The sequence below is a fragment of the Camellia sinensis genome, chromosome 2 (genome assembly GCF_055761805.1).
Source record: "Camellia sinensis isolate YWXY chromosome 2, ASM5576180v1, whole genome shotgun sequence".
In the NCBI taxonomy this organism is placed as follows: domain Eukaryota; kingdom Viridiplantae; phylum Streptophyta; class Magnoliopsida; order Ericales; family Theaceae; genus Camellia; species Camellia sinensis.
This window is the reverse complement of record NC_138962.1, coordinates 109,740,893-109,764,902: the sequence shown is the minus strand read 5'-3', so window position 1 is coordinate 109,764,902 and position 24,010 is coordinate 109,740,893. Positions and strand designations below refer to the sequence as shown.

The following is a 24,010-nucleotide window of genomic DNA, read 5'->3' as shown; positions in this document are numbered from 1 at the left end:
TGGTAATGAGACAAGTTCCCAAACTTTATTGTCTTGCATAGACTTATATTCTTCATTCATGGCTTCTATCCACTTATGAGAGTTGGAACTTTCCATGGCTTGACGAAAGTTGATTGGATCATCTTTCGACATTCCATTTTCTACCTCATGTTCCTGGAGATATACAATATAATCATCTGAAAATGCAAATCTCCTTTCTCTAGTGGATCGCCTTAATGGCACAGATTCTTGAGGTTGAGGTTGTAGAGTTTGTTCCTCAGGAACAATTACCTCATCTTGAATGGGGGTTTGAACTATATTATCTTGAACAACATTGTCTGGTTGAGGATCCGAAATTACTTCTCGAGCAATGACAGGTATAGGAACCTGTGATTGGTCAAAAGTAGTAGTAGGAAGTGGGATTACTCCTGCTTCCTCCTCAAAGACAAAAGTAGTAGTAGGAAGTGGGATTACTCCTGCTTCCTCCTCAAAGACAATGTCTCTAACTGGATTTCTCCCCCCAAACTCAACATCCTCAAAAAATGTTGCAATTCCCGTCTCAAATATTGACCTATTTGTGGGATCATAAAACTTGTAACCCCGTGATCGTTCGGCATAGCCAATAAAGTAGCTGCTAATGGTTTTAGAGTCCAATTTTCGTTCATGAGGTTTATAAGGCCTCGCCTCAGCAGGACACCCCCACACATGCAAATGTTTTAGACTAGGCTTTCGCCCAACCCAAAGCTCATAAGGTGTTTTTACAACTGCTTTAGTTGGCACCCGATTTAAGATATAAGTTGTTGTCTTTAGAGCCTCACCCCAGAGGGACTCTGGTAAAGTAGAATGACTGATCATACTTCTTACCATATCCTTAAGAGTCCGGTTTCGTCTCTCAGATACACCATTCATGCTAGGTGATCCTGGCATGGTGTATTGTGGGACGATTCCACATTCCTCCAGGTATTTTGCAAACGGTCCTGGATGTTGTTCACCTGATCCATCATATCTGCCATAGTATTCACCACCATGGTCAGACCTGACACTTTTAATCCGTTTGTTGAGTTGTAACTCAACTTCGGCCTTAAATTTTTTGAATACGTCCAAAGACTGTGATTTCTCATGGATAAGAAATAGATACCCATATCTGGAATAGTCGTCTATGAATGTGATAAAATATTGTTGACCATTCCAAGACGCCATAGGGAATGGGCCACAAATGTCCGTATGAATTAATTCTAAGACATCTGTAGTCCTATGGGCACCATATTTCTTTATTTTGGTCTGTTTTCCCTTGATACACTCAACACAGACATCAAAATCTGAAAAATCAAGAGAGTCCAAAATTCTATCAGACACAAGGCGCTTAACTCTAGATTTAGAGATGTGACCTAGGCGTTTGTGCCATAATGAGGCTGAATTTTCCTTAGTTAATTTACGCTTTGTACCTCGTGATTCCACGTGCAAGGTTGCATTATAAGATGCAATAGTTTCGAGCAAATATAGATTATCAAACACATTAAGTAAACCAGTACCAACAACATTGGAATTAATAGACATACTAAACTTCATATTTCCAAAAGAACAATAATATCCCAATTTGTCCAATACAGAAACAGAAATTAAATTCCGTCTAAAGGACGGTACAACAAAAGTGTCTAATAAATCCAAATAGTAACCAGTTTTCAGTAATAATCTAAAGTGCGCTATTGCCTGCACTTCTATTGACTTGCCATCACCCACAAAGATGTATCTTTCAGCATCAGTTGGCTTTCGGTAGTTCAGGCAACCCTGCATAGAAACACATATGTGATTAGTAGCACCAGAATCTACCCACCAAGTGTTTCTTGGTACTGAAGCTAAATTTATTTCAGAACAGACCAAAACATGAAATGTACCTTTCTTTACACGCCAGGCGACGTATTTGGCACAATCCTTCTTTCTGTGTCCGGGCTTGCCACAAAAGAAACAACCATCCTGCACTTTCTCTTTCTTTGGTTCCGGACCCTGAGGAATAGCAACTTCCTTTCCCTTATGCTTTCTTTTGCCCGTATGCTTGGAGGTGCTTGCCAGATGAGCACTTTCAGTCCTTTCTTGCTTCAATCTCTCTTCCTCTTGCACACAAAATGAAATGAGCTCATTGAGAGTCCATTTCTCCTTCTGGCAGTTATAACTGACCTTAAATTGGTTACATTTTGCAGGAAGAGAGATGAGAACTAAATGCACGAGCAAATCATCAGATAGGTCGAGCTTTAGTGCCTTAAGTTTTGAAGCAAGATGAGACATTTCCATGATGTACTCGCGAACATTACCCTTGCCTTTATACTTTATTGAAATCAAGCTTGCTAAAAGCGTGCTTGTTTCAGCCTTATCGTTTTTAGCAAAACGCTTTTGAATTTTTGAAAGAATTCACCGGCAATGGTAACATCCTCTGTTATTGCACCCCGAAAAACTTCTGGAATCCCACGCTTCATGATCATAAGACTTAGCCTGTTAGAACGATCCCACTTTTCAAAGTACACAGTTTCCTCAGGAGTACTTTGTGCAGTGAGAGCATTCGGTTTTGGCATCCTTAATGCCAAGTCTATGTCCATGCAGCCGAGAACAATCAATATGTTCTCTTTCCAGTCCTTAAAGTTTGTTCCATTTAACATTGGAACATTGTTCATGTTGGCAGAGATTGAAGTAGTCGACATTAAAGCTGAATAGAAAAGAAAATAAAAGGAATAAACAATTATGCTCACATTAAGTTACCAAACAGATAATCTCTAAATAAATTAATTTAATGACAACATCTCAAGATACCTAGCACAACATTAATACCAAGCCTTTGGGTAGTGATATTAACTGTAAGTGGTATTCTTGTTGTAATGATCAAACATTGACAATAAGTTATGTCAAATAACAAATCTATCTTTTGATGGATTTATTATTCACATTAGGTTTTCTTGACAATTGGCACATGTTTATCACCACAAAATGTGTGTGTAATTCTGCCAAGTCTTAATCATGTCTTTGGACCAATAAATACCCGCATGAGATACACAGACATGAGCTTCAAAACATTCCATATAAAACAATCTAGACAAGAGAGATCACTTTTGTGACATCTTGTTTGAATTGACTTATATTGAGAATGTTAGAAAATTAAATTTCTGTAGACGTTGTATGAAATTACATTAAATTTAAAGATTTCTAAATTTGTGACCCCGTATATGTTATATAATCTGCAGCAATTCCAATTATATATAAGCCCTGTTTGGTAGAGCTGTGGGAAAGTGCTTATAGCTTATGCCTAAACAGCTTATACCTTATAACTTTCAGCTTAAGCTGATTTTCAGCTTATTCTTAAAGCATCTCCTGCCCCACTCAAAAAATAAGCTGATTTCTGACTTCCACAAAGCTATAAGCTATAAGATATAAGCTAAACCAAACACATCAAAATAGCTTAAATTAAGCTGAAAGCTGAAATAAGCTGAAAATAATTTCTGCCAAACAGGCACATATAGATATATAAATAGAATTGACGGGTCCAAAAACAAATAGTTTTTTTTTTATGATGTTCAAAATTAAACCGATCAAATCGCAAGATATATCTATATATATATAAATACATGATGTTCATCCATTTGAGAGAAAAAAAAAAAAACTGCCCACCGAATCATTTTAAAATTCCAGAAAACAGATTGCCATTTTCACAGAACAAAACAGGAAAAAACAGAATTTACATCCATAAGAAAATTCAGAATCTGATTCCAAGAAGCTAAATAGAATGAATAAAGCATATCAATTCTGATAAGACACATGATATGCATGCTCTGATACCAATTGTCAACATAAATTTCAGAACATAAACCTTACGCTTTGGATCATTTACCATGTGTATTATCAAGAAATCAAGACAAAATGACATACCTAAATCCATTGATGAACGGTTAAACGGAAGCGTGATTATCAATGAACTCTTTGTTATTGATTATGTTATTGCCTTCTAATCCTTTCCCCTTTGGTGCCTTATGTTTCTCCTTGAGAGGATTTAGAAAGAAAAATGGCAGTGTTCTTATTTCCACTTGGGAAGGGATAGGGACCATAACCTTTTAAAGGTTGTAATTGGTTTTCAAAACTGAAAGGTTATGGAAGTTCAAAAGGAATGAAAACCAACTTTAACCATTATTGGTTTTCAAAACTGAAAGGTTGTGGAAGTTCAAAAGGAATGAAAACCAACTTTAACCAATATGTTTTAATTTATATTTCTGCCCCTCATAGAAATAGAAATTATACAACTAGTATCTACACATTAGGTCCATAACAAATATACCCTTAAGCCTATTAACTAAATTGAATCACTTAAATTGTAGGCTTCTTATAAATGATAACACCACATTTAATTATGTGGTCCCATTGAGATATTATCTAACAGATATGACTTCAAGTTGAGTAGATATGACTTCTCTTTTGATCATGTTAAAACTAAATAGATCATAATTTTTATATATTATTTTAGTATCAAATCTTAGTTGTTTCTCATTCTTGAATTGAAATACGACAATCATAGCAATTGATATATAAAAGAAAAAAATTATTCATATCTTGGCCTCTTTGGGAGTTAAAATTTTAGTTCCATCCCTGTATGTAAATCTTACCTGGTCGGGTAATGGAGCGAAACTTTAATCCCTGTGTATCAAATAAGATTAATATTCAATACAACATTTCAAAAAAAAAAAAAAATAATAGATTGATTTTTTGGTTAATCAAAATAGTGAAATAGTATTTTTTGCAAAATTAAGCCTTTGACGCCACCTTCAGCAATTTTAAATTGATAGATCTTGAAAAACTATATGGAATAAAAAAAAAGGTCCAAAACAAACTATCGAACACAAAGTTACCACATACTAAAATTTTAACACCATAAATAATTTTTTTTTACAATTTAACATACATTTCTATTCAAATTATTTTAAGTGATCTATCTAGATTATTTTAATCCACAAATATATTTTTATATATGTGTGCAAAAATTTTAAATCTATTTGTCCCTATTTTGAGCCTATCTATATGCAAATTATTTTAACGTGTTTGTACAAATTATTTTAATCCATGTATAATATTTTTACCTATCTATGCAAATTTATGTGTCCTAATATTTTTACTTAACGGTTCAATTTCTTTTATCTTATTTGTCGTTGTAATTTAGACAGATAGATACCTCATTGTGGACAGATATGTACTTAAAAGTTATAAATATATATATATATATATTATTTATAGCGTTAAAATACTACTACAAATATAGATAAAGATCACACTTTTTTGGTGTGATGTATGTTTTTTAATCACACCTTTTAAGTTTTATTAAAGTGTGGTCTTTAGGAGTGTGATTAAAAATAGTCATTTTTAATCACACTTTTTAAGTATCATTAAAAAATGCTTTCATCACATCTTTTAAGTGTGATTAATAATATTTAGATCACACCTTTTAAGTGTGATTAAAAACATTTAGATCACGCATTTTAAGTGTGGTTAAAAACATTTAGATCACACCTTTTAAGTGTGATTAAAAATATTTAGATCACACATTTTAAGTGTGATTAAAAACTTTAGTTCACACTTTTTAAGTGTGATTAAAGACTTTAGATCACACCTTTTAAGTGTGATTAAAAACTTTAGTTCATACCTTTTAAGTGTGATTAAAGACTTTAGATCACACCTTTTAAGTGTGATTAAAAATATTTAGATCACACCTTTTAAGTGTGATTAATAACTAATAAAACCTGTGATAAAAAAAAATTGACATATTTAAAGAATAATCAATATTATTTTTGCACGCGCATTTGAATAATGTAATACACACTATATACTATATTTCGAATCACAACCATATATTTTATAAATGAAAGTTAAATGTTTAAAAGTATATACAAAGAAATTAATTAAAAAAAAATTAACTGTGATTACATACATTAAAAAATAAAAAATAAAAAACTTGAAAAAAATAAGTTCTTGAATTCTTTGACCATATTTTGCATCTCTCCAAGAAATTTCTGACCTGAAAAATAAAAAAACAAATTAATTTAAAAATCACCAGAAGCATATGAATAAACTTACTAATTAATTTATAAACTTACATTTAGATCACACCAAAAATAATGTAATTTATCCAGTTGTTAAACTGCCCCCAATCCTTTCCCCACAGCCACCAAAAATGACATAATTATTTTGATTCTCCACATAAATATCAGTAAAACAACACCACAAAAGAAGACAATATGCAACAATGCAGAAAGGATCACATAAATGATAAAATGGAGTATTATATGGACAATCAAAATCATATGATATCAACATATAACTCACTAAAAACTATAAAACAAATAAGGATCAATAAAGCTTATTGGTCTTAAAAGCAGAAACCACATAGCCTGAATAATTACAAATTGGTACACCCATCGATGGAAAGATCACCGTGAAAGGTTTTCCTCAAGATCAATAGTGCACCCATCAAATTTCCAAATATAACTGCATGCTTAAAAAATAATTCTATGTAGACAAGATATTTTAACAGAACTGGTAAAAATGCATACTTTTCTGTTAGTACCAAACTACCTATTCATATGGGTTCAACTCTGACACAAACTGAGATGCACATGAGATCCAGAACCAATATCATCTAATGCATACCTGGGGCAAACAAAAAAATGGAGATAACAGTTAAGAGACATAGCTTGAAGAAGAAAATTCTGCAGGTGAGGAAATGAGTGAAGTTTAACCAATATCAGATCCTTGTCAAGGATCTTCACCTCTCCCCCAAGATGTTCTAGCCAACACAAAACAGGGAACATATATGGTCTGGTTCCCTTAACAAACCTGAGTTAGATTAAAATTCACATCAAACGGATCGAGAAATACCTATAATTAAAATTCACATCAAAAGGATGAAGTAAACAAAAGTCAATTAAAATTCACATCAAACAGATCGAGAAATACCTATAATTAAAATTCACATCAAAAGGATGAATTAAACAAAAGTCAAACAGAATCAGTTAAATTAATTTTATTAATTCAACATTAAAACTAATTTTTGGCTACAATCTGTATTAAAAACTCAATACCACTTGAAGGATAGAGAAATACCTTGATAGAGAGTGAATTAACCAATCGATGTCTTCAAAGTAGCAGAAATCTGCAAAAAATGAAGAAGAAGATGAAGAATCAACCTATAAAAAAACTGCATCCATGACAATGTGCAGGCCAATAGAACAAAAATGTGAACTACTTATTGTGTTATTTATAGATCTACAATATATATATATATATATATATGAACATATTTTCAAAATAAAAAACAAACAGGTTCAAACAGAAAGAGTCATGCACATATTTTCATTCGAATTTTAGGTTGGTAGATAAGATTAGATATATGATGCGTAATTAGTACATCAAATAATTTAAATGAAATGAACATAAGAATATGCCTCTGTTTTATTAATGGATTCCAAGTATCATTGTCAATAATAGCTCCATTGAATTGACTAATTGATAGATGAAACTTGTTTATTAAAAAGTCAAAGACGTCATCAAATATAAATCTGTGTAGGAATTTGTCAACCCAATTTTAATTGCACACCATAAGGTGGAAAAGATGGTTAAGAAAGTTAAAACAATTGGGAAAAGAAAATCAGTACATGTAAATGTTAAAATGTAAAGAGAAGGGTTGATACCTGGTGGCCTTCTTTTACAAGAAGTCCCGACAAAAACACACCAATAAACTGAGTCCCTTCCATTATCAGGATTTTCATAAGATAATCATTAGATATTGAAATGCTAGAAACAACATATTCTGAATAATGATCATCATCCATCTAGAAAAATACAATAAAGTCAATTAAAAAATAAGATGAAAGTTGTGATATCCAACGCTGATGAAAATTCTCGAACAAGATTAAGGTCTATACTCGATAAAACGAGCCCATAATTTATTCATCATTCTAAACAAATAGGATTTTGGAGTTAGTTAACTAAATCTCACATACTTACTTGGGGAAGGTAACAAATAAAAAAATGGGAATAAGCATCACAGAGTAGAACTAGACAAAACCCCTTACAAATGTTAACAGAGCCATGAATGATATGTATAATTCTAAAATTATTAAAAATTATAGGATGGCTAAAGAAGAACTTGACATAAACAATGGGATTTATATTACGAATTGCTGAAGGTCACTAGAAACATTGACTACAAACTTGAGAGTGACTAGAAACATTGGCTCGCTCACCCTTTTCTTCTGTAGCTTCATCTTTAAAAAGCTTCTCAATCTAAACAATGGCCCAAGTAAGAACATAAGCAAAAGGAAAAGAAAGAAAGAAAGAAAGGAGAAGATTCCTCATCATTCCATTCGATGTGTCATTGTCTAACATACCGCCATTAGAAACAAATAAAACAGACAAACTTTGAAACCCAAGTGCTACCACAATCAATATCTGAAACAAAGAGAAGGAAACACAAGATATTAAATCAAAAGGCAACAAGAGAACTTCACAGGATATTAAGTTTGTGGAAGTTAGGAATTTAGAGATTTACTAGTTTAATTTGCTCTAAGTTGCTGGTAAATGTGAAGATTGCAAGTTTATTCAAGAAGTTGTTTCTATCAGATAAAGCATTAAAAAATAAATAAATAAATTTAACTCCTTTTACTTTAGTCTCGTTTCCTATCTTTTTTTATTTCATTTTGCTTTCCCTCAATAAATCTAAGATCCAAACATGGCCTAAAGTCACTTTAAGGATTCTATAAACTATAAAAAGGCAAAGCACAATAAAGAAAATTCACAACCTTGAAATATCAGTCAAAGCACAGCAGAACATTTGCAAACTTAAATTATATAAATATTTGAACAATGAAAAAAGATGCAAATTCAAGATGAACCTTAGGTAGAAGTACCTGTTTCTGAAGATTCAATAAAGTCAATATTTCTTTTCTCAACTCAAGATACTCTGCACATACAGCTTTGGTTGGAACCTTTGGTTTTAAATTAACCTATGAAAAGCAAGGGCATGATTGCTTATTAAGAAGCATTTTAATGGAAGACAATGTGTAAGAAGTGACACCATAAGATAGCAAATTCTGAAACATCATCCTTTCATGTTTAGAAACATCTAATGAAGAACAATATGTTTATTATTTCCTGAAAATTTGAAAACTATGTTAGGCTTTGGAGCAATAAGGAAACACAAACAGGAGAAGCATCTAAAGTTACACAAAAGGTGCACCTCAAGCAAGCCAACTTGAGGAACTCAAGTTATAACTCTCACTATAGTATAACAAGTGTAACACCAACAATTAAAGCAACTATGTGAAGTGTAACACCAACAATTAAAGCAACTATGTGATTCATATCTATGGAACACACTCATTATTTTCATAGTATCATCATTAGGCATATTGTCAAACACATGGTGAACAAAATATAAAATTGTAGTAGTCCAATCAAACACCAACAAGATAGAAATCTATCAAGAAAAAAGAAAGTAACAGATATACATATTATGAAGTTTCTGATACAATCAGTCAATGAATGGGAAGTAAAAAAAAAAAAATCATTCATCAAATCCATTAGGTCAAAAATTATAGAAAAATTCATATATAGAAACTCGAACAACAATCACAAAACACAAAAAGATATAAAAAATTACAGAAACTAAGATCAGAAACTTCATATATAAAACTCTGATATAGAGTTTAGAAATCAGAGTTTACTTGGTCCCTATATATTTAGAAATCAGAGTTTCAGAGTTTTAAACTTCATATATATCAATAATTTTAACAGTTTAGAGAGTACTGACCTAGGTTTTCGATACCAGGTAAGAGAGAACTCGGAAGAGAAGTAAATCGACAACTGAGATTCTTCTTCAATGAATCGATGATGAAATCTTCCATTGATTGAAGATTGTGATGTAGAAAATGATGAAGAGAAAGAAAAAGAGATGATCGGATCAATATTGTAAATCATATATATGTGTATATGTGGGGAGAGAAAGAGAGAGAGAGAGAGAGAGAGAGAGAGAGAGAGAGAAACGCACCAAAATTTGAAGAAGATTGAGCAAATCTGCCATGGATGCTTCCAATCTGTATTGGAGCTCTAGAGAGAGCAAACTCGTTCAAGAGACAAAGAGTCGCAACTTTTTGATTGCTAGCAAACCCTGTTAGGGCTGAAGTGAGGTCCCGATTTTTTAATGGTTAAAATGATTAAAATATTTGGTCACAAAATGTTTTTAATTAATGATGACAAAAATGAACATAATACAATCAATCAGGCTTTAGAGGGAAATCATCACTGAGATTATTATAAGGCTTCCAAGAAGTCATTAAAGCCTAGAAACAGTTTCTACAAAACACTTTCAAGGGATAGATCCTTTTTAGGTTTTCATAGCTATTACAAAAGTGTAAACAGTACAAAAATAGATTTAGGGAATGCAAATTACCTAATAACTTTCATCTTTCCAATCCAATATGGTACATTTCACCGCTGACTGCAAGTCCCTGCTGCACCATGCCCTCGTGTTCAAGATCATATATACCTCATGGGAAAAAACGCAAAATTATCACTACCAAACATGCCCCTACCATTCAAACGAACATCCAATGCGACAAGCACACCAGCTGGTGAAATTAAGCTTCAAGAACTAAAATAAAATAAATTACAAAAAAATGTGTTCCAATGGAATTTGTCAGAAGGGGTTCTTTATCTTGTCGTGGAGATTCACCACCAGATTGTGTGCATCGTCTAGAAGCTTCCACACATCAAGTTGGCCAGCCATGCTATTGCACTCCCTTATTATGTCATCCATGCTACTATATTTCTCTATGATCTGTTTCCTCCGTTGCAACACCGAAGCCGCAATTGCGTAAAGTAACAGATCTTCTGTTGGTGGAGCACGCTGCCTTACCCTGCTCCATGCAGATTTTCCAATCCCTGCCCTAATCGTAACCTGATCAGCCCACATTACCTCCCAGAGGCAAATCGTTTGCTCGAAAGTCAATTCCCTTCTGAAGAGTACCACAACCATCCTGTAAACAAAAAAGCAATCCTCTGCTTGGAGCATCTCCAAGTGTCGGTATAGGTGAGAATCCTTACATTTGATGATTTTTGAAATAGTGTTCAATTGCTGCCTGATTCCGACCTCGTCGAGCCGGAAATTATGCCGAGCCTTCCTCATGAAACCAACAAAGCACCAGAAAGCCTCATGGTCCTCCAGTATCACAGTTATTATTGGAGAAAGTAAATTGCTCATTCCTTGGCAGTATCCAATTTCAGGGTCATAAAGTGCATAGGCTTCAAGGATGGCGACTAGTCGAGCAGCATGGAAGACCCTGGCAGGCTCCAGGTGATCGTAATCTTTTAACGCAAAAGCCTCAGCAGAACGGTGTGCCCTTTCTTCGGACACAATTAGATGCCAAAACAGATTCAATAACAGACACAATATGAATTCCACAATTAGAGACCAAAATTATTCCACCTATTTTTCTGATTTCAGATTTAATAACAGACACAACACAATTAATAAAACAAAGAGATTCAACTAAGACACAACTAAGATCAAAACAGATTCATATTTACATTCCAAATAGAGGCCAAAACAGATTCACATTTACAGATTAATAACAGATTCATATTTACATTCCAAATAGAGGCCAAAACAAACACAGAGAGTGAGTGTGAGAGTCGATCGGTGTGCCAAAACAAACACAGATTAACAGACAGATTCATATTTACCCGTGTGTGAGTCGATCGGTGCAGAGATGCAAAACCAGAGAGTGAGTGTGAGACTGATGAGATGAGAGAGTGAGGGAGCCGATTAGGTCAGATCAGAGATATATATATATAACAAAAAAAATCAACGATCGGGAGAGAGAGAGAGACAGAGATTGAGAGAGAGAGTTTACCTGTGAGTAGATCGGCTGTGCGATGATGATCGGTGCGATGAGATGAACAACGAGAGAGTGAGAGGGTGATCGGTGTAGAAACGAGAGAGTAAGAGAGACAGTGATGTTGAGATTAAGGATTTTGGTTTTGCGCCCGGGGGGTGGGGGGGATGGCAAAAAAAAAAGCGGGAATGAAAAAAAAAAGAGAGGGAGACGGGAGGTGGATAAAAAAAAATTAAAATCTTTTTTTTTGGGGGTCACAAATAAAATTTAAACAATAAAATAATATCGTTTAATTCTTTTTTTTTTTTGGTGACGCGGGTTGCTGTCGTTAAAAAATTTATTTTTTGTTAAAATAAATTTTTTTTGTAGTTAATGAAAAAAATTTCATTTTTTTTTAGTTACTAAGATTGAAAATTTATTTGTTTCATTTTTATTTTAATTAAAAAAATTATTATTATTATTTTTTATTTGGTAGAAGTAGGGGTAATATTTTGATGAAAAATATTTTCCACTAAAATAAAAGTTTATTTTCTGTGGTCAATGAAAAATATTTTTCTACGACCTATTTTTTTTGGTTAGTAAAAATCTTGACCTATTTTTTTGTGGTAGAGGAAAGGGAGCGACATTAGTGGTGGAGGTGGTGGATAAGAGATGATGGTGGTGGTGGTGGTGGTGATGGCAAAAAATATTAGTGGTGAAGTTGTGGTAGTGGTAGTGTAGATGGAGTGGCAGGGGTGAAGGAGAGGTAATGGTAGTAGTAGTGGCAGTAGTGGTAGTGGTGGTAGTGGAGTGGTGGCGATGGTAGTAGTAATGGTAGTCGTAGAGGTGAAGTGGCGACAGTGGAAGTAGTGGTGGCGGTGGAATGACGTTTGCAGTAGTGGTGAAGGTGGTAGAGGAGATGGGTTGTGAGAGAGAGAGAGATGAGTGAGAGACGGATAGAAGAGATAGAGAGAGAGAATAGAGCGGGAATGGAAAACAAAAACAGGCGGGAATAAAAAATATATTTTTTTTTGTCAGAAATGAAATTTAAATAACAAAATAATGTCGTTTAACTTTCTTTTTTTTTTTTTTTTTTGCGACAGGAGTTGCCGTCGTCAAAAAAAAAATATTTTTTGTTAAAATATATATTTTTTTGTAATTAATGACTTTTGTTTTTTTGTTTTTTTGTAGAGGATAGAGAGTGGCAGTAGTGGTGAAGGTGGTGGATAAGAGATGATGGTGGTGGTGGTGGTAGCGGCGAAGGAGATTAATGGTGAAGTTGTGGTAGTGGTAGAGTAGATGAAGTGGCAAGGGTGAATGAGAGGTAATGGTAGTAGTAATGGCAGTAGTGGTGAATGTGGTGGATAAGAGATGATGTGGTGGTGGTGGTGGTGGTGGCGGCGAAGGAGATTAGTGGTGAAGTTGTGGTAGTGGTAGAGTAGATGAAGTGGCACGGGTGAATGAGAGGTAATGGTAGTAATAGTGGCAGTAGTGGTAGTGGTGGCAATGGTAGTAGCAATGGTAGTCATAGAGGTGAAGTGGCGACAGTGGTAGTAATGGTGGTAGTGGAATGACGTTTGCAGTAGTGGTGAAGGTGGTAAAGGAGATGGGTGGTGAGAGAGAGAAAAATGAGTGAGAGACAGATAGAGGAGAGAAAGAGAGAGAGAGAGAGAGAGACAAAGACAGAGTGATGAGCCAGAGAGAGACAAAGTGGTCGCTAAAAATGCATTTTCTTGTAGTGGATAGATAAATCGAGAGGGAGCTCAGTAAATAGAGAAGACAGAAGGGAGAGAGTGAGCAACGCGAACATAGTGGGAGAGAAAAAGAGAGAGAAAGAGAAGAGAGAGAGAGGAACAAAAAGATAGAGAGTGAGAGACAAAAAAAAGATAGAGAGAGAAGAGAGATGAACAAGAGAGAGAGATAAAGAGAAGAGAGATGAACGAGAGAGAGAGAGAGAAGAGAGATGAGCGAGAGAGACAGAGAAAGATGAGAGAGATAGAGAGAAGAGAGATGAGCGAAAGAGACAGAGAGAGAAAAGAGATGAGAGAAGAGATAGATGAGTGAGAGACACAGAGAGAGAGAGAGAGAGAGAGACAGAGAGACAGATAGACAGAAAGAAAAGAGTGATGAGTGAGAGAGAGAATGAGAAGAGAGAGAGGAAGATGAAAAATGGGTGAAAAGATATAGACAAAGAGAGAGGGAGAGAAAAAAAGAGCGAAAAGAGATAAACGAGAGAGAGACAGAGAGAGATGAGCGAGAGAGATAAAGAGAAGAGAGACAGAGAGAGATGAGAGAGATAGACAGAGAGAAAGAGAGAGAGAGAGAGAGACAGACAGACAGAGAAGAGTGATGAGTGAGAGAGAGAGAGAGAGAGAAGAGAGACAGAGACAGAGAGATAGAAAGATGAAAAAATGGGTGAAAAAGTTCCGTGTCTAAAGCCTCATTTTCTAGTAGTGAGTCATCTCTATCATTTATGGGTAGAATAGAGGCGCGGATTTGAGAATTGTATATTTTATATAAAAATCAAATTGAAATATTTTATACAATCACACCTATTTAGGGAGTGTGATTAAAAAGTAGTAATTTATATATAATCACACTTTAATTAAAATGTGTGATTAAAAAATATATATATAATCACACTTATTTAAAAAGTGTGATTAAAAAGTAATAGTGTATATATAATCACACTTTAATTAGAAGGTGTGATTAAAAAATATATAAATAATCACACTTTAATTAGAATGTGTGGTTAAAAAATATCTATATAATCACACTTATTTAAAAAGTGTGATTAAAAAGTAGTAGTGTATATATAATCACACTTTAATTAGAAGGTGTGATTAAAAAATATATAAATAATCGCACTTTAATTAGAATGTGTGGTTAAAAAATACCTATATAATCACACCTATTTAAAAAGTGTGATTAAAAAGTAGTAGTGTATATATAATCACACTTTAATTAGAAGGTGTGATTAAAAAATATATAAATAATCACACTTTAATTAGAATGTGTGATTAAAAAATATCTATATAATCACACCTATTTAAAAAGTGTGATTAAAAAGTAGTAGTGTATATATAATCACACTTTAATTAGAAGGTGTAATTAAAAAATATATAAATAATCACACTTTAATTAGAATATGTGATTAAAAAATATATATATAATCACACTTGTTTAAAAAGTGTGATTAAAAAGCAGTAGTGTATATATAATCACACTTTAATTAGAAGGTGTGATTAAAAATATATACACTTAATTGAAAAGTGACATAAAAAATAAATATTATCACACTCAATCAAATTAAGTGTGATTAAAATATCAATCTAATTTTTTTTATCACACTTCCAATAAAAGTGAAATCCTTTTTTTTGTCAAAGTGTGATCTTTAACTATTTTTGTAGTTGCAACATGTCATAACTTTATGCTCCATAGTTCGTTTTGGATGAACTTTTTATTTTATTTTATGTATTTTTTTATTTTTTTAAGATTTATCAATATAAAATTGCCGAAGGTGGTTTCGAAAACTTTAACAAAATATATTGTTTTGCTATTTTAATTGACTGAAAAAACATTTTATTCACTTTTTTTTTTTAATTTCATATATTAATCTTGTTTGAATATTTTGAAAAAATGAATTTACGAATATCAATTTTATTAAAACAAATTTATAAAAACTGATAGCATAAAATAAATACAAGAGTGAGTAGGTGCTTGCCATGCACTAAAAAAGTGTATTTTTTTTGCATACATACACTTATTTAGGTCACATCAATTAATATCTATCAACATCTTCTCTCTATTTTTCTAACAACTTTCTCTACTTTTCTATACAATTTTTTTATAAAAAATTAAAAAGTACATTCATTTGGAATATCTCAAACCACCCCTAAATTTGTCTAACAAAATTATGTTTTTATGCCTTAATAGTTTAACACAGGTAGATGTTGCTAAAGAAGTTTAAATATTGAATTCATAGCTTGACCTCACTTTTTTTTTATTATTATTATACAAAATATTATATGCATATATATTGTCAATAAACATAATTCAAGGAAGACAATAATTCAAGAAAAAAAAAAATCCAACATTTGAGCTTATAACAACATAAACCTTGAATTTTTAATTTTGTAAATTAAACCCTAAACTTTTGATTTATTTTTAATCTAAATTATTTGTCTATTTTTATTAAATAAAAAGAAAATTAGTAATAAATTCAATTTAGATGGAGTCTAAGACATTAGGTTCAGTTTATTTTTTTATTAGTGAGAAATTCATCATTTGTGAAAATAGTTTAGTGAGAAGACTTTTTACTTGTTTTGAAAAATATTTTGTTTCTAATTTTACCTCTTAATTTATTTGTTCTTTTTTTGACTATCTGTTCAAATTTTTTTCATCTATCTGCTCAAAAAAAAATTTTTTTTTATCTATTTGTTCAATTTTTTTTTTCTATCTATTTAAATTTTTTCTGTATAAATTTTTTATCCATCCAGATTTTTATCTATTCAATATTTTTATATGTACAAATTTTCTATCCAAATTTTGTCTTATAAGTTATCTCTCTCCCTCTCATCCTTTTTTGTTCAACACGAAAACAAAATCAAAAAATTACTGTTTCATCATCATCACAAATAAAAAATATATATATAAATAAATAAATAAACATATATATAAATGTATTTACAAACATATACATATAAACATTAGAATTAAGGTTGAGATCATCGATTTCCATTTCCAGATTTTCACCCCTCGCGATCTCGGCGATTAAGATTGTAGTTCAACTAGTTCACAGCCCCTTTCAGATCTGTACCAAGAAAGATTTGTAAGAGATCTAAGAGAGAGATTTGAGAAGAGAGATGACGTACTCAGAAATTTACTACTGCTAGTACTGCAACCATAGAAGAATTTCAATTGCGTTGAACTCCGTCCACATCCGATCGAACATCGACTCCATTGATGGACTATATAGAAAATGAGAGAGTAATGATTCCAAACCAATGCACTAGAAATTGTGAGACCATGAAATAGCCTCTTATATGATGTTGTAGAGATCTAACGAAGAGGTGAACTTTATTCCAGTATCTGCAAAGATGAGTATAATCGACGCCACCCAACCGGAGTTGTCGGCCGGAGACACTCCGATGCTAAAGTTAATCCTTTGATCGAAAGAATGCAGCTATGAAAATCAAGAGTGTTGGTGTATAGTGTAGGGAGAGAGAACATATCATTTCTTCTGGGATGCCCTCTATTTATATAGATGGAAGGGTGTGATATTTGTCTGGACTGGACCCATTATAAGTCTTATTTGGATTAATCTCAATAAGAGAATATATATATATATATATATATATATTTTGGCTCCCACAAAAATCAATAGTAAGATACAGAGAGATAAAGGAATAGTGAGTTATGATTGGTGATCAGAGGAGAGAGAAATAAGAGAAGAGGAAAAGGAAGAGAAGGACGGCGGAGATGAGCGAGAGGAGGTGGTAGAGGCGGCGGCTGTGACGGAAGAGTATTCTGCAGAGGATTTGCATTCCGGCGAAGAAAGAATTGGTGTATCGTTTCTTCTTTTTCATACACTCAGATCTTCAGATCTTCTTCTTTAGGGCTTCGTGGCGGCAGACGACAGAAGATGAGGGTTTCACGGCAACGAACGATGGAAGAAGGTTTCGGCAGAAGCTGTGTATGAATGCCTCCGCCGCATGCCAGTCGCCCCACCTCCATTCCATCTGCAGCGATGAGAAGCTCTCTACCGACTACCGCTTCCACCATCACCGCCTCAAGACAGAGAGAGAAAACGAAAGAGAGAGAGAGAGAGAGAGAGAGAGAGAGAGAGAGAGCAGTTGCTGTGAGTCTATGATGTTAGCGTGAATATTATATTATGAATATCTATATCTATCTATCTATACTATTATAAAGTGAACACCTCTTATGGTGTCCTGAAGCTTTACTCTTCTCATGCCATGTGGCAGTATTTTTTATTTTTTAAAAAAAAGTTAAACAAAGAGATGGGCAAGGCTTGAACCCATGACCATGGGTTTAAGTACAAGGACTCATACCACTTAAGCTAAGTACACATTATAATATTAATTTCATTATTATTATTTTTTATTCCTACTTATTTAAATTGCACACACATCGTGTGTGCCACCCACTAGTTATATTATATATATATATATATATACATGGATATTTTATTGATTTTGTTTAAGGTCAAGTTTGGCGGGCCATTTCCCTAAATAAGCTAAAATAGTAAATCAATTCTCAAACTAAGCCTAGTTTTCAAAGAATTTCCAGAATAAGCTAACTCGCGGTTCATAATCGCGATTTCAACATTTTTTCGCCTGTCCCGGGTGAAAGTTGGGAAATCTTAAATTCGTGGTTACAAAAAGCGCTTTCGATTAATAAATCGTGGTTATAAAACGCGATTTTAATTAACTTTTCTTTCCTTTGAACTCGCTGTTACAAACCACGAGTTCATCGAAAAAAATTATGTTCTGAATTCACTGTTCACAACCCCGCTTTTGTTGAAAAAAAATTTTGTTCTGAACTCGCTATTTGTAACCACGATTTTATTCGAACTCGCTTTCCCAAACCACGATTTTAGCAAAACTTTTTTGTTCTGAACTCGCTTTTTATAACCGTGATTTTTGCCCAAATTTTTTGCCATTAAGTGAACTCGTGGTTCACAACCACGATTTTAAAACTTGTATATAATCTCCCCCCAGCCCCGTGCTTTGCATTCACGCTTACTCCTCTCTGCTGTCTCCCTCTCCCTCTACTGTCTCTCTCTCGCTCTTATTCCTCTCTCTGTCACTGTGCTCCCTGCTCTCTCTCTCTCTCTGTTGAGCTCCCTCTGCTTCGGTACCGTCTCTCTCTCGTTGGTATGGCTTCTATCATCTACTTTACATATTTGTGAATATATTTGTATTTGTGAAAATGTGAATAAATTAGGGTTAGGGTTCATGAATGTGGGGTTAGGGTAAGGGTTTATATTTGTGAATAAAATGTGAATAAATTAGGGTTAGGGTTTATGTTTGTGAATAAAATGTGAATAAATTAGGGTTAGGGTTCATGAATGTGGGGTTTGGGTTAGGGTTTATATTTGTGAATAAAATGTTGTGAAATCAAAAATAATAAATTAGGGTTAGGGTTTATATTTGTGAAATATTAACTATAGATAATTTGTTGAATGTGAATGTTGAATGTGTTGAATTTTAATTATAGAGAATTTGTTGAATGTGTTTAATTATAGGTAATTTGTTGAATTTTAATTATAGATAATCTGTTGAATGTGAAATCTTTTGCTATAGATAATTTGTTGAATTTGTTGAATGTGTTTAATTATAGATAATTTGTTGAATTTTAATGTTGTTAATTAATTACATAAGAAAGAGAAACGTTAATTTGGCTGTAAAAATTATTATTAATTAGGTGACGTGGAGTAGTAATAACTTAAAATTAATAGAGTAACAAAAATATTTTTTTTCTAAATTTCAATTTTTTAAGTAAGAACAAGAAATTGAAAAGTAAGGAACAAAATTTGTGATAAGAAATTGCTATGGAAGTTTTCTCGTCATTTTGGCCAGGGACAAATATATATATATATATATTTTGGAGATACGGATATGGCAAAATAGAAAAGTCAGATAATTGAATTTCATGTCGGTGTAGGCCTTCTTTCGTTTTCTTGTTAATTTTTTTTAAAGAGTGATTGTGATTGTTAATATTTTGTATGGGTGACCCTTTAAGTAGTACACTAAATTTTTTTTTTAAAGAAAGAAAACTTTAAAATATGCCATTGATGCCACATGCCCCTACGATAAGAAAAATTGGTTTGACTAAATTTATGCACTAAATTCAAATCTAATCGTGGTTAAATATAAAAAGTATAGTTTACTTGAATTTCATGCCCCATTTAGGGTTGAATTTCATTTTCGAGTTTTTCCTCCTTAAATTTCATGACATTCCCTTTTATAAATTTGATATAAATAAATGACTTTTTAGAAGTGATCCACAAAAAAATTGATATAAACATTAGAGGTCGAATAATTTGATCCACAAAAAATTAGAAGTCAAAAAATTACTTTTTACCTCTTTGCCAAAAGAGGCCTTTCAAGTCGTCATGGAAAATGCTATTATGAAAACATTTGATATAAAAAAAAAAAAAAATTTGTTTAGGAATTATGTTTGAAAAAATTAAAATATTTGATTTATAAAATGAGTCATTCTCGATAATTTTTACCCATTTGAATTATCCAATTGACTTATTCTCTATGCGCCTGTATTATGTTTATTCAATTAAGTTTTAACTTTTTATGATAGTCGGATGTCTGTATTAGTTTACGTATTTATCGACTAATCTTACAAACCGCACCAAACGTCCCTTCCGCGTAGATCCGACAAATCTCAATTAATACCTATAAACATGACACATACTGAGAGTTCAACTTGAGATCTGAAAGGAGCATACATAATTTTTAACATATAATGAGAGCTCTTTAATATTAATGAAACTCAAGTTTGACTCGATTCAGGTCGATAATTTCTTTGTTATGTTTTTTATATTGCTTAAAATTATGAGAGCTCATTAATTTTTTATTTATGTTATTTCGTACGTTATTTCCCTAAGTTATTTCCTACGTTATTTCGGATGAGGTTATTTCCCTAAGTTAGGGAATAATGTCATAGGAAATAACCTACCAAATAACTTTGTCATTAAGGTCCCTATTGGCAGAAGCTTGAGCAAATAAAATTAACTTCTCTTTAATTGTCCATAAATCTCACTAATTTGACCACCAGTTATAAAAAATGACGTGAACAATGTTTGAAATAAAAATTAAGAACAAGTCATACAAAATCAGTCGAGTTATTTGAACTCAATGAAAAAAATAATAATTTCATAGAAAAAAGTTACACTATGATTAAAGATTTTTGTATGACTTGTTACAAAATTATATGAATAGAAAAAATAAATACGATACTTGATACAAATATACTATAAAATTATATGAACAGAAAAATAAAAGAAGAATCTTCGTAATGTCTTCATATTCAAAATTATTGATATATCTGTCTAGGTTACAAATCACGTTTTTAAGGAAATTTTATTTATACATAAATTTTGAAGTAATTATTTTTTTAAAGTAAATCTGATTAAGGAAATTTGATTTATACATAACCATGCTTTTGTTAAGTAATTCTTTCTATCTTTAGAAAACGTGGCTGCAAACCACGGTTTTACTGTTGACCCGTGGATAATAATCACTTCTAATCAAAATGTAAAAATTCAACAAAGAATTCAAAACTAGCACTCATTCTTGTTTGTCACAGACACTCACAAACACTCTCTCTATCTCTCTCTCTAACACTCACACCCACAACACTCACATCAAACATATATAATTTTTAATATATATAAATTTTATTTTGTAAAATTCAGACCAATATTAAATATATATAATAATAATTGATAATAGCAAATAATAATCAACTATATAAAATGATTATTTTTTGACTTTAATTCTGAAAATGTAATTTTTTATTTTTGGTAAATTATGCTGACACCCCTGAGGTTTATATTTATGACAGTCATTCCCCCACCTTTGAAAAAAAAAATTCATTGGAAAAAAAATAAAAATAATTGGAAAAATAATTTATTTCAAAAGAAAAATTAAATTAAAAAAAAATTAATTGTTCTGAATTTTATAAAATAAAATTTATATATATTAAAAATTATATATGTTTCATGTGAGTGTAAGTGTTGTGGGTGTGTGTGTCAGAGCGAGAGATAGAGAGAGTGAGTGTCAGTGTCTGTGACAAAGAAGAGTGAGTGCTGGTTTTGAATTTTTGTTCAATATGTGTTTTGAAAACACGTTTTTACATATTTTACTTACAAGCGTGGTCACGAATATGTATAAGTAAGTTTTCTTTATGTACAAATCAAGTTTACCAACACTTTATAATTTATATAAAGTCACAACCTACACTCATAATTTATGTCATGATGTGAAATTTAGGTAAATTAGAAATATTGTTACTTTGATGTAAAGTTAGGTTTACCTACACTCATAAGTTTACCTACCTCATAAGATTGTTGGATTTTCCTACATTCATAAGTTTACCTACACTCAAAGTAACAAGATTAACAACTTACACTTATAAGTTTATGTAAATTACTTAGATTTATAATTTATCAATTACCTAAATCAACTTACATCAATTATATTTATTTAATGATTACAAATGTTGTTACTTTATAATTTATAATCATTTTTTTATAATTTATACAAAATTAATCCAAAATTAATAAAAGATTTTTAGGGGGCATTTCCCTAAATCGTGGTTATAAACCACGATTTTATCCAAAAAAAATTTTCTTCTGAACTCGCTGTTATAAACCACGATTTTATCCAAGAAAAAATTTCTTCTGAACTCGCTATTATAAACCACGATTTTATCCAAAAAAAAAAAAAAAGACTTACGTACTCAAAAAATATATATTAAAATGTACTAAATTTTTTTAAAAGCTTACATTTTTTGAGTACATTTTGCTGAAAAAATTAATATTTTTCTGAAAAAATATTGAAAATACAATTATGTTGAATACTTTTTAAAAAACAATTATGTTGAATACTTTTTAAAAAACAACATAAAATACAATTATGTTGAATACAATTAAAAAACAAAAAAATACGAAAATCACAAAACTCAATTTTCAAACAACTAAATCCAAAAAACTCAAACCAAATACATTGAATACCTTTTAAACAATTATGTTGACATTTTGAAAAAAAATTGTGTTTTATAGAAAAAAATTTTAGTTAACCAAACAAATGTTTTACTTTTTTTTGATAAAAAAATTACATAATGAATATATAAAGTATAGAGTGAGTGAAAAAGAAAAAAAAAAGGGTTGGCGTGGTTTGAACCCACGCGAGACAGGCGTATATGTGTTGAAATCGTGGTTCACAACCGCGATTTAGCCTATTTTGAGAATTCTTTCAAAACTAGGCTTAGTTTGGGAATTGATTTACTATTTTGGCTTATTTAGGGAAATGCCCCGATTTTTTTTAGACCTAAAACTTAGCTGAATTACATTTAATGTGCACAAGAGCATGATCTTAATCATAATAAGTAATGTAAAAAGCACAACAGAAGAGCATGATGTTAATTTTGTATGTGTTGTAAGATGTTTTTCTTAAAAAGCTAAAAAATCTAAAGCATTATCATTATTTTAACTCATATCTTAATTAAAAAATGAATAATGATTGTTGGATTATAATTCATGATTACTTAAATACAGTTTTTGCGACACAAGTAATTGTACTTGAATGAGTTAAAATTCATATAATTCTTTTACAAGTACAAGGAGATATAAGTATACTGTTGCTATGTTAATGTTTTTTGTCTTAATTGAAGCAAGTATATGGACACTATTCCAATTATTTTCTACTGGGGGGGAAACATAATTCGAAATCCCGATGAAGGCGTATCATATGATGCTGAGCCGAAAGGGATATATGCGGTGCAAATTGGCACCACGCTTAGCAATTTGGAGGAGATGTTTACATCAAAGGTGGCAAGTTACGGGGAAAGTGTCCGATTGACCTTCAAATGTAGATATCCTTATCGCCAGTGGTAAGCACACAGCAAATACAAGATATTACCAATCAATGACGATGAGGCGTTGAACACCGTATTAAGTATCGGTGCAACTTTTCAAGCACCAAATTGTTTAGAAGTATACATTGATAAAGAGATTGTACACAATATCCCGAACATGACACAAATGGATTCTCATCCGTTCACTACATTGCTGACGCATGGGATTGACAGAACAGCGTTTCAGTCTCCTATGTATGAATCAGATCAATGTTATCCACTGGGCTACACACAACAGTCATTTTAGGGCCATGGTGTAGAATCAAGTTCACATGGTGGATATGGGTATGAATTTGACAGTAACACAGAAGATGTGCCCACATGCAGCCATCATACCACTCCGGTTGAAGTTGCTGGTAATATGGCTGAAACAGTGAACGAGGTGCAGTTTGCTGACAGTGACATGTACGGTCCTGATGTCGCCCTAAACGATGATGACAATGACATGTGTGATGAAG

General features: G+C 32.1%; 1 protein-coding gene and 3 long non-coding RNA genes across 5 annotated transcripts; all 4 read right to left on the bottom strand.

The window, feature by feature from the left end:
• Nucleotides 1-1,535: 1,535 nt before the first annotated feature.
• LOC145819650 (uncharacterized) lies at nucleotides 1,536-2,541 on the bottom strand. Its single transcript, XR_014360415.1, has 2 exons — nucleotides 1,875-2,541; nucleotides 1,536-1,767 (listed from the first exon to the last, which is right to left on the bottom strand). It is a non-coding gene; the product is annotated as an uncharacterized LOC145819650 (long non-coding RNA).
• A 3,396-nt stretch (nucleotides 2,542-5,937) lies between these two features.
• LOC145819649 (uncharacterized) lies at nucleotides 5,938-8,046 on the bottom strand. Of its 2 annotated transcripts, XR_014360414.1 has the most exons (4): nucleotides 7,695-8,046; nucleotides 7,108-7,156; nucleotides 6,580-6,840; nucleotides 5,938-6,022 (listed from the first exon to the last, which is right to left on the bottom strand). It is a non-coding gene; the product is annotated as an uncharacterized LOC145819649 (long non-coding RNA). The 2 variants fall into 2 exon arrangements; XR_014360413.1 differs by having other exon boundaries at nucleotides 7,108-8,044.
• A 97-nt stretch (nucleotides 8,047-8,143) lies between these two features.
• Nucleotides 8,144-9,166, bottom strand: LOC145819648 (uncharacterized). Its single transcript, XR_014360412.1, has 3 exons — nucleotides 8,913-9,166; nucleotides 8,394-8,454; nucleotides 8,144-8,289 (listed from the first exon to the last, which is right to left on the bottom strand). It is a non-coding gene; the product is annotated as an uncharacterized LOC145819648 (long non-coding RNA).
• Nucleotides 9,167-10,664: 1,498 nt separating this feature from the next.
• LOC114285398 (rab GTPase-activating protein 22) lies at nucleotides 10,665-11,476 on the bottom strand (the record flags this gene model as incomplete). Its single annotated transcript, XM_082912841.1, has 1 exon — nucleotides 10,665-11,476. A coding segment is annotated over one exon (777 nt), but the record flags the coding sequence as incomplete, so codon positions are not given.
• Between the last annotated feature and the right edge of the window lie 12,534 nt (nucleotides 11,477-24,010).